Below are 15,127 nucleotides of genomic sequence, written 5' to 3'. Positions count from 1 at the left end.
AATGCCCAGGACAAAGGAGAGGAAGCTGTCAGCACATTAGTACTTATTATTGCCTACAGACAGACGGACAGACAGGCAGACTGAGCCCCAGCCAGGAGGTGATGGGTTGGTGTTCACCAAGTTAGAGGAGAGCAGAGGCAGCCTCCACAGCTCCGTCCTAAGACCTGAGTCGCAATCACAGGGCAGTGGAAGCTTTCACAGGTGCGACCCAACAGGGGCGGAGGTCACAGCTCCGTCCTAAGACCTGAGTTGCAATCACAGGGCAGTGGAAGCTTTCACAGGTGCGACCCAACAGGGGCGGAGGTGACGGGGGGGGGGGGGGGGTGGTAAAGGTCCAGGAAGTCCAGGAAGAAGCGGCCTTGAGCACACTCTGTTGAGGCAGAGTCCTCAATGGAGGCTGGGGGAGGAGTGTGGAAGCCTCAGAGACAACAGGAGGGGGAAGGGGACCCAGGTGACACTGTGTGAGGTGCAGAGTCCATGGAGCTGTCAGACCCTGGGACCAAGTCAGAAGTTAGGCTTGTGTTTCTTGAGCTCCACCATGAGGTGATGAATATTGATGAGCTCGGCCCTGGCAGGCAGTGCCCGGAGCTGTGGTTGTGCCAGCACCCGGTGGAAGCGATGGTAGAGCTGGATCAGCTGGGTCAGCGCCCCCTGCACAGAGAGGACAGTCGGGGGTCAGACTGATGGTGGCAGGAGGTCAGAGCTTCACCAGAATCTCAGACACAGCTGGTCGGTGACTTCCCAGAGAAAACAGCAAGGAAACCATCAAGCATTAGACATGGGCAAAGGGCAGGGAGTGGCAGGGCACCTGGATGATGCTGGTTCCATTTCGAAAGTTGGTGAAACTCCGCATGACATCCTGACTCAGAGACTCCACCGACGCCTTCCAGGAACCACCAAAGCCACGGATCAGCTGAGTGACTCGGGCTGACACAGGGAAAGGGAATGTCAGAGAGCACCAGGCCTGGGGACCGTCCACCCCGGCAAGGCCTGCCCAGGGCACAGCCATGATCACTGACAAGCCTGGCTTTCCTGGTCTTCCTGCATTCAAGTCCTCCCCGCTGTCCCACCCCCTGTGCCCGGCCCCTGCTCACTGTCCTTTTTAACTCCCCTCCCCAGGCTCATGACAACAGCCTCGTACCTTCTTCCCCTCGAAGGCGCTCAGCCTGTCCACGCTCAATCAAAGTCTCAGCCTCCTTCACAAAGGCCACCAGACCCCCGAAGGGAGGAGACAGCAACTCCTCAATGAATTCCTAGAGAGATGTGCAAGCCAGAAACAGAGTCAGGAGTCCGGGAACAAAGGACCCCACGTTGGACTGGGACAACTAGGAGGTGACACTCCATAGAGCAGCCAGCCTCTGTGGGCCTTCCAGGTGGTGATCTCACAAGGCGGAGAGGAAGTCCCCAAGGAAAATCAAGAGCCAATGAGCTGGCTCAGGGGGAGCAGTGCTGGGCACTGGACCCCAGAACACAAAGTAGAAGAAGCAAGAAAAGAACCCAGTCCTGGAGTTGTCCTCTGACATACATGTGTTTCGTAACATCGCTCTCTCTCTCTCTCTCTCTCTCTCTTTCTCTCTCTCTATCTCTCTCTCTCTCACACACACACACACACTAATAATCCCCTACAAAGCAGAACTGTTTGTTTTGGCACGTACACACACACATACATACACACACACACAGAGAGATACAGTTTTATTTTGCTTTTATGCTACTAACATCACTAAAATTAAATGACAGACTAGCAACAAGGCAGTGAGCTGCAATAACAACTGCACTGAGGTCAGCCCAGCAGCACCCAGGTCTCCCTGCCACACCCAGGCCCCACCTGTGTCCGAGCATTGAGCAGCTGCTGGAAACTCTCCACCTCTTTGCTGTCGTCAGCAGCTCGCTCCTAAGGAGACACATGGAGTGGGGAACTTGGGGACACCCTTCACGCCAGCACCTCCTGCCACCCCACACTGCAGACACAGCCAGGATCCAGGGCACAGCGCTGAGCTTGTGGAGCTGACAAGCCGTGGGACCCCGTGGAAGAGCGGCATTACCATCAGCACACCCAGCATCATGTCATAGTTGTTGATCAGAAACACAAGCTGCTCCTTCCTGGAGGAGAACTCTGCGGCCACTCGGAGGACAAAATTCTCCACCTCCACCTGCAAAAGCCGAACAGAAGCAGCAAGTGAGAAAGCCAGAGCACAGGGCCCTCCCCGTGCTGGGAAGCCTGTGTGCCAGCCCCACCTGTAGCTGTCCCAGCAGCTGCAGGGTGCGTTCATTAGGGATGGTCTGGTTGATGCTGACCAGCGCAGAGGAGAACTCAGCATAGCGGCGTGTGATCTAGGACCAAGGAGTGAAGACTCCCATCAGCCTGCCTGGCAGACACAACCTCCCAGCTGCCCCTGCAGCTCCTGTCCCCAGTCCCTCCTCCTGCATTGGCCAAACCACTGAATGTGACCACAGGACTCCCTTGTTACCCTCACCCGCCCTCACATAGTGCGGCCGAGTGTCTAGCCCCCCGAGGCGCTGGGGGTCGGTGCTGCGGACGCTCTGGACATTCATTTCCAGGATCAGCTCAAACCGAGGCCACAGCAAGGCAAGCACCTGCTCCCAGTACCTGCAGGCTTAATCAGAATCAAAGGTCAGCTGACTAGGGATGCTGGCAGGCCATGGGAGCACAGCATCCTTCAGGGGAACAGTGAGTGTGGTGCGGGGGCACATGTGTGCATGACACCAATGCTTCCTCTAAACACATATGGGAATAAGGGTGTAGCATATCAGGTGAGGAACAACCAGTGTCAGGATGGAGTTGTCTGTGTAAGATAAAGCCCTGAAGCCTATAGGAACCAGGACCCGAGTGCAGCGACCTGTCCAGAGCAGGAACGTCCCTCTTGGCTGCAATGTTGCGGAATCGGAGAACAATGTGGATGCAGAGAAAAACAGCAATGGCGTCGTAGCAGTCGGCCAGGTAGGACTCCAGGTGTTTCTGTGGTACAGCAACAGGAAGACAATCGGAAGTTAGCTTGTTGTTCAGGTGGCTATGAGCAAATGGTCGTACATTTCTAGTGGACAAAGCTGATTAGGGAGACCCGCCTTTCCTGTCAACAGGCACCTCCGGGGCCCCTGACTTGCTCACTGGCCTCTATTATAAAAGTTCCTCACAGCAGAAGCCAGAGCTGAGGATTTAAAGTTGTCCCTCTCTACTGAGGAAAAACACAAAGGAAGTAGCAGATTCCCCGAATTCTGAGGGCTTCATAGGGGGCCATGTTGTGAGATAAAAGCTTAGACTTTTTAGAACGGGACACTCCTGCTTTCAATACTGTCACTTGTGACCCCACTGGATGTGGAGGAGCCCTGAGAACTGAGGGTAAAGCACAGAATCCGGGGGCTCACCAGGGTCATGGCGAGTGTGCGGCCCATGACAGCGTGGAATAGGTCATGTGCAGCTGGGCCAGATACAACAAAAAATTCACAGATGAAAAGATATTCACGGCAAGAATTGTCGAGAAGAGCGTAGTGCTGGCTGCGGAAGAGAGCTTCAAACGGATACTAAGGGACAGAGAGAAGGGTGAGATTCAACACTGACCCCATGGATATGGGGACTCAGCATATCTCAGGAATCAGAGCTCACACACACCTGACCTCCATGCAGGGAGGAGTGCCCTGAACAGGCACTGATGAGGGAAGGAAAGCCCTCCCACAGCTGCTGCTGCCCCCACATCCATTCACTGACACCCCTGTGGCCAGTCTCCCTCTGCATGCATCTAGGTCCATGGCTCCTAGCCCTCAATTACAGCAGACTGGGGACCTAAAGTCCACTCTGATTCCTTAGGGGACTGATCCCGGTCATGGAAGGGAAGCCTCATCATACCCTCTGCTCTCCACGCTGGGCAGTATGGGGCACCAGGATGGGGGCCTCAAGTTCAGTGGGGGAGATGACAGAACCTCGGGTGCCCAGAGTGAAGATGGTGTTCCTGCTTCGGAGGGACGGCTTCGAGAAGAATCGTGAATAGCATCAGAGTCAGGGAAATCACTGAGACTGACAACACTAGGCCATGGAGACATGACCTGAGGATCCTGGGAAGTTAAATATGACCTGCACACCCCCTTCCAGAACTAGGACCTCGCTTCACCTGACATCTTAATGGGCATCAGGGAGTCTACAAACCCTCTGAATCAACGTGAAGAACTTCAGAATGATGTGTGCCTCTGGGAGGGGAAGCTCTCGCTCTCACATCCTCAAAGGCTCTGCCCCACGGAGATGGTAAAAAGCAGAACTCTGGGGTCTAGAGCCAGGTATCCCCACAGTGAGCCTGGCACGGCGTGGGCGTGACAGGAGGCCCCCAATCCAGGATATCTTTCTTTGCTGTGTCTTCCACACCCATTAGATCGTCTTTCTCAGCAACCTCCTCGTACTAGAGAAAACAACATAGAGCTCAACCGAGGCCCCCAGCACCAGCAGGAGGGCGCTCCGCCCTCCTCCAAGCTACCTCTCCCTGCCCAGCTCACCTGCACTTTCATGAGCCGCCCCAGGTAGGAGCGGAAGTAAGACAGGTAGATCTTGCTCAGCGTCTCCACATACTCATCCCTGATCTCCTTGGCTGTTGCTCGCTCATTGCCCAACAGGAACTGATAGAAGAACCTGGAAGGGCCAGGGCGCGTCAGACCCTGGACATTCATGGTGGGCTGCTGGAAAGCTCACGGTCCACCCTGTGCCTGTCCCGGGGTGGCCACCTGTACTTCAGCAGGGCTGTCTGGGGGATTTGATAGTTGGTCATCGGCTTTCGGAATGAATAAATCTTCTGGAGGATGAACTCGCGGATCTTCGTCACTGCCTAGATGTGGGGGACAAAGAGGCCATGAAGCTGTGGGCTTTTACTGTGAGGAAGGAAGCAAGGAGGTGACAGACGAGAGGGTAAACGGAAGGCAGAGAGTACTCGGGTTGTGTTTCCATTTATGTTTTGTTTGCTGAGTCAAGGTCTACGTAGCCCTGGCTGGCCAGGAACTCACTATGTAGCCCAGGCTGGCCAGGAACTCACAGAGGTCCACCTGCCTCTGCCTCTCAAGTGCTAGAGCTAAAATCATTTACTGCCGTGCCCGGCCTTATTTTTTCAGGCTGTTTGTTTCTTTTTCTATTTTATTTTATTTTTTTTTAAATATTTATTTATTATGTATACCATATTCTGTTTACATGTATGCCTGCAGGCCAGAAGAGGGCACCAGACCTCATTACAGATGGTTGTGAGCCACCATGTGGTTGCTGGGAATTGAACTCAGGACCTTTGGAAGAGCAGGCAATGCTCTTAACCGCTGAGCCATCTCTCCAGCCCTCTTTTTCTATTTTAAATATGGAATGCTTTACAAATTTTCATGTGTTCTCTTACATGGAGACTGTGCTAATCTCTCTATTGTTCTAATTTTAGTTTCTATGCTGTTCGTTTTTGAGACAGGGTGTTGTGTATCTCAGGCTGGCCCCAAACTCCCTGTGCAGCAGAGAAGGACCCTGACACTTCTGATCTTCCTTCTGCCAGCTCCTGAGTGCAGGGACAGCAGACAAGTGCCACCAGGTCAGTCTGCAGAGCTGGGGTGGAACCCAGGCTTCATGCACACCAAGCAAGCGCGCTACCAACTGAGCCACATCTCCAGCTTCTTTAGGTTTTTGGAGAAACCAGAGGGCCAGCGAGCACCACCCTAAGGGAAGCTGCATGGGTTCTTGGGAGGTGACTCCGTGTCCACTCCCTACCTTGACGCGCAGCCGGTCTAGCACGCCCCTGACGTCTGCGCAGGCAGCCGTGCCCCTCGCCTCCTGCTCTCTGACCGCAGCTGCCTTGGCGTCCAGCTCCTGCAGCTGCTCCAGGAACCTGGGCTCTGTCACTGGAGCGTCCAGAATTGCTCTGAGGAGCAGGGAGGATGGGGATCAAGAGAAGGGACACTCAACAGTACTAAAACAGACCAACCCACATCCTCACAGCTCGCGTCATTTCTGCCTTCCTCCACAGTCTCATACCTTCATTGTATGTACAAAGGTCTCAACTCCTGAGCCCGCCTCCCCACAGCTCCTCACTATACACCTGACCTTGGATCACGCCTAACCCACATGCTATCCTATGGTGGCTAAAGCAGGGTTTGGAGTTATTAATCCAGCCATTAATTTCTACAACTTTTTTTTTTTTTTAACAAGATCCCACTCTGTAGCCAGGCTGGTGACTTGTAGCATTCTACTGCCTGGACCCACTCTGTAGCCCAGAGTGATCACTTGCAGCAAACCACCTGCCTGGACCTCCCAAGCATGTGATTACAGGCATGAGCCAGCATTCCTGGTCTCTAGATGGTACCTGACAACCTCAGCCTAGACCCGCATTATAAAGTGGATAGGTAATCCAGCCCGATCACCTGCTCTGGACAGCATGACCCTACAAACCAGTGACTCACGTGACCAGAGCAGAGGGCACCACTAGCCCATCTACAAGTTCCCCAAGTTTCCCCCGCACTGCTTGTCGGTTACGAAGTCGGATGTTCATGGCTCCTGACTGCTCCTGCAGGGTCCGGATCTCGGAGCTGATGGAGCTGAGGTCGCTCTGGAAAGCTCCCAGCATCTGCTCCATGCGCTACGGGGAGGGCAGAAAACACTGTGGGCATGTCACAGGGTTGACGGGGACAAGCATCCCACCCAAGTGTCTGAGTGAACACCCCAGGATCCAACAGCCCAGGAGGGCAGCAGATCTTCATTTGCCCAGGGAACAAAAAGTATTGCCAAAAAAAAAAAAAAAAGAAAAAAAGAAAACAAAAAACAAAAAAACAGGAGCAGAGGGCATGACGGGTTCAAGGTTGTCAGGGGTCACAGGCGAGGGCCACCAACCTCCAGGACAGCATCGCAGGCTGTGATCTGATTGTGCAGAGACGCGATGTTTTCACTCTCTTGGATATCTGACCCCCAAAAGTCAAGGGCTTCACACTGAACACAGAGCTCTGAGGACCAGCAGTACCTCCCCACAAAGTCTCCCCAAAGTGACAGAAACCTTAGAGAGAGATGCCATCCCTGTCGGGGCTACCCGCATCACACCTCCCCAGACCCCATGTAGATAAGCCCATCTTTTCCCTCCGCTAGGGGATACAGTCCCGAATGGACTTTTGCTCAATCTGCTGAAGCTCCAGCTCCACCTGCTTCGAATAGTGTCGCAGATCCACACCCTGGAGGAAACAACAAGGAGAGGTCGGGATGAAGCCACCGTGAAAGGACACCAGAACAGACTCAGTACCAAGGTGAGACAAGGCTGAGGAGGGAGGGTGGGGCAGACTGGCATAGTGGAGAGCCTCACCGTCTTGAGAGCTTCCTTCACTAACTCATCCTCCAGATTTGCCTGGATGTGAACTGGAAACAGACATTTTCCATCAGGGTTCAGCGCCATGCCTCCCTCTGCCCACCCTGGGCACCCGCACACCAGTCTCCCCTTTCCTTCCGGCCCGGTCTCTCCAGTGATAAGTTCAGCAGCTTTGACTCTGCTGCTTCAGCTCCTAACAGTCTAGCCAACCACGGACCAAAAATGGCAATTCCAAAGCATGATTTAGAAGCTTTAAAGTGTGCGGCATTCTGAGAAGTTGAAGGCCCCCTCACCCGCCTTGGACTTGCATCGTCTTTGCTGAATGCATCTATGGTGTGTGTGGTACCAGCCTGTCAATCATTCACTAGCTGTCTTCGTGTTCAGATTAGCTGTCTGCACATGTCTATGTTCAAACAAACCTTGTTTTCACTAATAAGAGTCCCGAAGAGCAAAATGGGGACACAGCAATTTCATCATAGTGTATTGCTGTAAATGTTCTACTATTACTGTTCATTTCTTACTGAGCCTAAACTAGATTAAACTTTATACTGCATTTAAAAAAAAAAAACATGCAGGGGTTAGTATGGGGGGGGTCATCTACTGCCAGTCGCATAACATATTCCTAAAGGATAAAGGGGGATGGCTATGCTGCCCCCACCCACGTCACCACTCACCATCCACTTCATCCAGGATGAATTCATCAGAGGTGATATCCAGCTCCCCAAGTTGCAGGGGCTCTTGGAGTCCAGAAGCACCCCCCTGAAGAGGGGCAGATTAGTGAATGTGGGATACAGAAAGGCGGGAAACAAAATACAATGGGATATTCCTAATCCTGAAAGTGAGGTGGGGGCGCTTTCTCAGGGGAGCCACAGTTAGTGGGTCAAAGATTCTCACGCGCTCAAATCTACTTTTCTGGGCTAACAGTAGAAATTATGTCAAAAAAAAAAATCAGGCAATTCGCTGGAGGTGTTCAAATGAGAAAAACTAGGCTTAGCCGGACTTGCCTTTGAATTTAGGACCGCTGTCTTGTTACCTCGGGTGTTCTACCATCGCACCCTAGGGAGTTCCAGATGCTAAAATTGTGAGCTTTACATGCTGTTTATCTGTGTGTCGGGTGCACCCTTACACATACTCATTTGGCTAAATCCTCACGACTACCTATAAGGTAGGTCCGAATAACGCCTCCCCTTTACAAGTGTGGGAAGCGAGGCCTAGGAAAACACAGCTTATAAGTGGTGGGGCTGGAAGTGGGAACAAGGCAATCAAGCTCCAGAGCTCACATTATTAATCTTTTACACTACTTTCTCTTTTCTACTAAGAAATTTTTTTTCTAACGTGAATAGGAAGCTGACACTGTGTCCGTGGAACTTGAGTTTCTGCCACTCTGGTCCCTACGAAGGCTCGGTCACCATCACCGGGAGCAGGAGGAGACCGTTGTCTGAGCTCAGCCTCCACCTTCCTGAGGACACACTGCCCCGTGCTCTCACCAGCGGGCCCTCCTCCTCCTCCATATCTGAGGCCCCGGCCCGCAACACCAGCTCGCGGGCAGCAGCCGCCATGGTCGCAGCCGCTGCCATTCCCCCGCAGCTTCACTTCCGTCAGCTGTCAGGCTCGGAGTCCGTTTCCAGAAGCAAAACCACAAGTCCCAGAACGTCTTGTCTGGCGAAAAAAAAAAGTTCCGTGATATCTGAGCTAAAGTGATTAACACCAGTTTCCCCTGTGAGACTCAGATCACTTCGGTCAAGTGTGAGAGCGAAGGAAGGCGATCGCCTCAAACAAATACAACCCTGCTCCGGAACCTTCGCTGCGCTTACGCCCGGAACAGGATCCTTACGACGGTAAAGACAATCGGACCGGAAGTTATGATCCCCATTCTAAACTCTCAGAATTCGACTCCTCGCCAAGGGAGGGGCGGGAAGAGAAGCCGTTTCCGGAAGCGCGCCTCCGAGGTAGCCCCGCCTCTTCCTCCGGGACGGTATATAAGAACGATGCGTCACTTCCGCTCCCTCTTCCACGGGAGGCCTACACGCCGCCGGTTGTGCCGCCGCCATGGTAAGAGCGACTCCGCGCCGGCATCGGGCGACATCTGAGCCGGGGCAGGGAGCGTTTTCCCGTCGGGGGTCTGAGGAGGCCCTGGGCTGCCTGCCTACATCTTCCCCCGAAACGATGGCGCGCGACCGCGGGAGGGGGCGACCGAGGACGTGGAGTTCCGGGGAGGAAGAGGCATGCCCTGCACGCACGAAAGTTGCAGGAGCCTGGCCGGGTGGGTCCTCCGCCTCCCTACCCGGGACGCATTTGACCGCGGCCAACGTCCCCCCTCGTGTCCGGGGTTGCATCTTCCCGCGCCTGAGCGCTTGCGGTGAGCGCTGAGCTGTGGAAGAGCTGTCATAGGAGGGCTCGGTGCTCGCCGGTTGTCCCCCCGCCGCAGCCGCCTTTTCTACTTGGTAACTACCTGTGTCTGATTGTCCCCCGTGCCCTTGCAGTCTCTCGTGATTCCTGAGAAGTTCCAGCACATCCTGCGAGTACTCAACACCAACATCGATGGGCGGCGGAAAATAGCCTTTGCCATCACTGCCATTAAGGTAACAGCAGTGTTAGCGGGCAGGGAATGCAGAAGAGAGGAGACCCGGGTTCTGCAGCTAACCTCACCTAACGAATAGTAAAGCTGGAGGGTGATCTGAGGTCAGGCCATAACATTTAACCGGGGACGTGGGGCGTGAGTGTGACTTCCCTTGACCGGACTGGAGTGTTCTCTGTGGCACACTGTAGCGGTGACGCTTGGGTCGTATTTCTGTTAATTAACATCCGTGGATCTGGGGTGTCGTGGAGGGCAGCCTACAACACAATGCCAGGAGTGGAAGGTAGCCTTTGCTCTAGTTGGAATAGCCAACGCAAAGAGTGAGTGGAAACTTGAATAATTCTCTGCGCAGAGCTGAGAACCTTCTAGGTAGGACCATTATTCGTTTTTACCAGAGCTAGTAATTTTGGAACTCAAAAACATCTTGCCAATCATTCTGTACCCTTTGAGGGCAAGGGCTAGCTTGTCTATGCCATCCCAAGTTTCCTGTGTGTGGTGGCTTCTTGTGAGCTGTTAGAGGGTGGATGGTCCTGAGGGATGTAAGGAAGTCTGGATGTATCCTGTACTTATGGAAACAGTGAGGTAGCTGATGGGCAGAGTGAACGCAGTGTCTGGGGGTGATGCTTGTGCTGTGTGGGACCTGCCGTTTCAAACTTGACCATCTTGCTGATCATAGAAGAGATAATTACACAGTGTCTGGAGATCCTGTGTAGTGAGGGTTCCTAAGAAGTAAAGCTTGTTGGAGATTTAGGGGAGGAGGATTAGGAATATGAGGAAAGAGATAATGGGGGGTGGCCTTCCAGGGGTGTGGTTAAGGTGTAGTTAAATTAACCGAGAAAGGGTGAGAGATGGGATTCTGTGCTGTGACTTGTTTTCCAAATTCTTTTTTTCTTTCCTGTGACAGGGTTTAGCTTGTTCTGTAGATTAGGCTGGCCTTGAACTCACAGAAATCCACCTGCCCTCTACTTCCCAAGGGCTGGGGTTAGGGCCTGAACCACCACCGCCCAGCGGTTTTAGGAATTGGTTTTGTTTTGTTTTTTTTGAGACGGGGCTTCTCTGTGTGACAGCCCTGGCTGTCCTGGAACTGGCTCTTGTAGACGAAGCTGGCCTCGAACTCAAGAGAGATCCATGGACCTGCCTCTGCCTTCTGAGTGCTGGTATAAGGCATGTGCCACCACTGCCCAGTTGGTTTTATGAATTCTTGAAGGCTTGTGTTTTGCTTCTTTGTTAAGGTGGTAAATTAATGTTTGACCATCTGGAAGCATGTAGAAAGGGGTTGGGCAGACCTGGGAAGTACTGCCTGCCCTCTTAAGTGTTTACAAAACTCAGAAAGACTGGGCATAGTGCCATTATTGTGAAATAAGGTCTCACCCTAGCTTAAGCCTGGCCTCTGCCACCAAGGTGGCATCACACAGCACCTTCAGTACTTGCAGCCTTGAGTGCAGAACAGGGTCTCACAAGAACAGTCAGTCGGAACTGAGACTGGGGAGAGTGTGCGCTTGTTCTGCCTGCATGGCCTGCTGGGCCTGGAAAAGCAGCCAGAAATCTTACGCTGAGCTGCTCTCCAGCCACTAAAACAACACTTTTCCCGTTAAATTCTAGGGGGCAGAGTCAAACCCGCTTTGGGGCTCAGTTTTGGCATGGCCTCACTGTCGGCACAATTGTAACCTTTATGGGTCTTGACTCTGCCATTCTGGACCTCCTGTGGAGTGTCATCTGGGTGCTTTTTGCGTTCCCTGGGCTGCACACCTCATCCCAATTCTTGGTCAGCACAAAAGATCCTAACTTTGTTCCCTTGTTGAGAAAAAGGGCCTCATTCTTCACCGGGCAAAATCTAAATGCTTGAAACCGGAGGCTGGGCGTCATGGCATCAAATTTGAGTTACTGGTCCAGTGTGGCCTGAATGACAATCTGGAAGAGTGATCTGGGAAATGACAGAATGGATTCCTTGTGGGTTCTATCATTATGGGATTGGTGAATTAAGACAGGTAGCTCAGGCTGACCCACAGTAACAGTCCTGCCTTCCTGGTCCAGGACTCAGGAGAGTTCTGAGATTAGAGGTGAATACTACCACAGCCAGTCTGTGCTTTCTGAGTAAATAGGTTAATAAGAAAAAGGGTAAGCCAAACCTCATTCCCAAACTTTTGCCCAGGGTGTGGGGCGGAGATACGCTCATGTGGTGTTGAGGAAAGCGGACATTGACCTCACCAAGAGGGCTGGAGAGCTTACGGAGGATGAGGTGGAGCGTGTGATCACCATCATGCAGAATCCCCGGCAGTACAAAATACCAGACTGGTTCTTGAACAGACAGAAGGATGTGAAGGACGGGAAGTACAGCCAGGTGTGTAGGGGTGCCGCTTCAGGGGTGTTCAGAACTGGTATGGGGAGTCTGAGGTAAAGCTGGTCTCCCTGTCTCCAAATCCAGGTTCTGGCCAACGGCCTGGACAACAAGCTGCGCGAGGACCTGGAGCGACTGAAGAAGATTCGGGCACACAGGGGGCTGCGCCACTTCTGGGGGTGAGTGGGGGGCATCACATGTTGCTCTGAGTGGGCTGCTCCCGCTGTCTGACCTTGCCGGTGTGTGACCTGTGGTTTGTTTTCCTCCCGCAGCCTTCGTGTCCGAGGCCAGCACACCAAGACCACAGGCCGCCGGGGCCGCACTGTGGGTGTATCCAAGAAGAAATGAGTCCCTGGCCTTTGCTGTTAATAAATAGTTTATATGCCTGTGACCTCGGTCTCTGCGTCTTCCATGTGGCTGGGTGGCGGTGGTGGAGGATTCTGCAATGGCTCAGAGTCTTTGTTACTAACTGGCTGGGTCCCTGCTGTAACAGCTCAAGTGTGGCTGAATTAAAATATCTATCTCCCTTACACAGGCTACTGTGTTTGAGCTGAGGCCTATAACCCGGCTCTGATTCCTAACTAGACAACAGTGCAGTCCTATACCTTGCTTTCTGTTTGGTATAGGGTTGCAGGAACAATGGTTTGGAAACTGCCAGTCCCCACCCTCTGGTACAATCATGTCTGGGCAGGAACAAAGGTGTTTTGCTACCTGTGTTGATAACCTCAAGGGGGAGCTTGAGCAAGGTTTAATTGGATCTCTGAGTTCAGAGCTGTTGAGAAGTAGGCAGAGGTGTTGCCGCCGGTTTGGGCCACGCCCGGGAAGAGCTTGAGCACGCTTTAGATCTCTTAGTACAAAGTACGTGGAGTTAGAGTGCCGAAGACGGCCGAACTGTTGAGTGGGTACATCGTGGCCGGATACTGCTCCGGTGAGTTAATAGACCTTGGCAACACCAGAGGTGCTAAATACGGGAACTAGGTGGCCTGGTTCCCTACACGCTTTTTGACCGCAAGAACGAATACGGGAAGGGCTGGGCCAAGCGCGTTGCACGCTGCTTGCCGACTTCCGGCCTTGAGTGGCATGATGGGAAGCCAGTGGGGGAGGGGCGCAATGGAGGAGCCGAGCTTGGCGTGTGGGCTAGGAGAAGATTGTGGTTCCCAGGGCCGCTGCGGTGGGCTTGGGGCTGCACCTCGCAATGCGCCAGGCCCGCCGCACACAGGCCTTCGTGTTTCTGCTGCAGCGGCCGGTTAGGGCCGCTTTCCCGCCTCCTGGCGCTCTAACAGTTCTGCCCACAGGTCTCCGCGGCTCACCATGCCCGTCAGCCTCTTCCGGCGCCTCCTCCTGGCGATCCTGCTGCTGGTGATTCTCTGGACCCTCTTTGGACCCTCCGGCTTCGGGGAGGAGCTGCTGAGCCTGTCCCTGGCGTCCTTGCTTCCAGCCCCAGCCTCACCCGGGCCGCCCCTCGCCCTGCCCCGCCTCTTGATTTCCAACCCCCAGGCCTGCGGTGGCCCCGGACCCCCTCCCTTCCTGCTCATCCTGGTGTGTACGGCCCCGGAGCACCTGAACCAGAGGAATGCCATTCGAAGGTCTTGGGGCGCCATCCGCAAGGCCCGGGGGTTCAGGGTGCAGACGCTCTTCCTCCTGGGAGAACCTACAGGACAGCACCTCGCAGCCGACCTGGCCTCGGAGTCGGCGGCGCAGAAGGACATCTTGCAGGCCTCCTTCCAGGATTCCTATCGCAACCTCACTCTCAAGACCCTCAGTGGGCTGAACTGGATGAATAAATACTGTCCTATGGCCCGCTACATCCTCAAGACAGACGACGACGTTTATGTCAACGTCCATGAGCTAGTGTCAGAGCTGATCCAGAGAGGGGGTCCTTCAGAGCAGTGGCAGAAGGGCAAGGAGCCACAGGCAGAGACCACAGTTGCCCATGAGGAGCACAAAGGCCAGGCGGTACCACTTCTGTATTTAGGCCGAGTGCACTGGAGGGTACGCCCCACTCGGACCCCAAGGAACCGGCACCACGTGTCAGAAGAACTGTGGCCTGAAACCTGGGGTCCTTTCCCACCTTATGCCTCGGGCACAGGGTACGTACTGTCTGCCTCTGCTGTGCAGCTCATTCTGAAGGTGGCCAGCCGGGCACCCCTTCTACCTCTAGAGGATGTCTTTGTGGGAGTTAGTGCAAGGCGAGGGGGCCTTGCCCCCACACACTGTGTCAAGTTGGCTGGCGCCACTCACTACCCACTGGACAGGTGTTGTTATGGGAAATTTCTGCTAACATCCCACCAGGTCGATCCCTGGAAAATGCAGGAAGCGTGGAAGCTGGTGAACGGACGGGATGGGAAAAGGACTGAGCCCTTTTGCTCCTGGCTCCAGGAATTCCTGGGTGTCTTGAGGTGCCGGTTCATAGCCTGGCTCAACAGCTGAGAAAGGCAGCTCCTCAGAGACCTGTGCCCCGGGATCAGTGCCCAGGCTGCAGCTCCCTCCCTGCGGTGACCCATCTCCTCACAGCAGACTCTGAAGCCACTATCAGGCCTGTCCTGAGAGCACCAGAGACAGCAGAGGGGGTAAAACGCAGGAGGGGTGCCAGGGAGCTGCTGTCACCAGCTGGGACAGGAGCCCAATAAACGTTTCTCCACCCCAAGTGCAGGTTTTCACCTGTCTTCACCTGCTGTGCTGCATGGAAGTCCATCTAGGAGGGCCACTCCGGGCTAAGGCAAGGGCTGAGGCAGCGGTAGGTGTGGGGTAGGAGAGGCAGGGCAATGAGCTGAGTGTGGGGTAGGAGAGGCAGGGCAATGAGCTGAGTCTAGAACAGCCCCACATGGGGAAGACATCTACAGGGTGATCCAGACACTTCTTCAAAACCTTGTTTATCACCCACCCAAGCTAGCT

The 15,127-nt window shown here is 54.0% G+C and overlaps 3 protein-coding genes across 3 annotated transcripts; 2 read left to right on the top strand and 1 right to left on the bottom strand.

The window, feature by feature from the left end:
- Positions 1 to 303: 303 nt before the first annotated feature.
- Vps52 (VPS52 subunit of GARP complex) lies at positions 304 to 9,150 on the bottom strand. The gene is made up of 20 exons (XM_048451114.3): positions 8,804 to 9,150; positions 7,991 to 8,075; positions 7,314 to 7,366; positions 7,110 to 7,185; positions 6,854 to 6,921; positions 6,427 to 6,602; positions 5,738 to 5,888; positions 4,729 to 4,829; positions 4,504 to 4,636; positions 4,352 to 4,409; positions 3,866 to 3,999; positions 3,388 to 3,543; positions 2,862 to 2,980; positions 2,488 to 2,611; positions 2,239 to 2,334; positions 2,046 to 2,153; positions 1,829 to 1,894; positions 1,142 to 1,253; positions 809 to 927; positions 304 to 651 (listed from the first exon to the last, which is right to left on the bottom strand). The coding sequence occupies exons 1-20, from the start codon at positions 8,891 to 8,893 to the stop codon at positions 505 to 507; spliced, it is 2,172 nt and encodes a 723-aa protein (XP_048307071.3). The 5' UTR covers positions 8,894 to 9,150; the 3' UTR covers positions 304 to 504.
- A 63-nt stretch (positions 9,151 to 9,213) lies between these two features.
- Positions 9,214 to 12,623, top strand: Rps18 (ribosomal protein S18). The gene is made up of 5 exons (XM_087898421.1): positions 9,214 to 9,368; positions 9,800 to 9,898; positions 12,047 to 12,235; positions 12,320 to 12,411; positions 12,505 to 12,623. Exons 1-5 carry the CDS (start codon positions 9,366 to 9,368, stop codon positions 12,578 to 12,580), a joined length of 459 nt encoding a protein of 152 aa, XP_087754547.1. The 5' UTR covers positions 9,214 to 9,365; the 3' UTR covers positions 12,581 to 12,623.
- A 381-nt stretch (positions 12,624 to 13,004) lies between these two features.
- B3galt4 (beta-1,3-galactosyltransferase 4) lies at positions 13,005 to 14,879 on the top strand. Its single transcript, XM_048451124.3, has 2 exons — positions 13,005 to 13,160; positions 13,528 to 14,879. The coding sequence occupies exon 2, from the start codon at positions 13,544 to 13,546 to the stop codon at positions 14,660 to 14,662; it is 1,119 nt and encodes a 372-aa protein (XP_048307081.1). The 5' UTR covers positions 13,005 to 13,160; positions 13,528 to 13,543; the 3' UTR covers positions 14,663 to 14,879.
- The last annotated feature ends 248 nt before the right edge of the window (positions 14,880 to 15,127 follow it).

This window comes from Myodes glareolus, chromosome 18, assembly GCF_982192425.1.
Source record: "Myodes glareolus chromosome 18, mMyoGla1.1, whole genome shotgun sequence".
Lineage (NCBI taxonomy): Eukaryota > Metazoa > Chordata > Mammalia > Rodentia > Cricetidae > Myodes > Myodes glareolus.
This window is presented reverse-complemented; position numbering and strand designations above follow the sequence as displayed.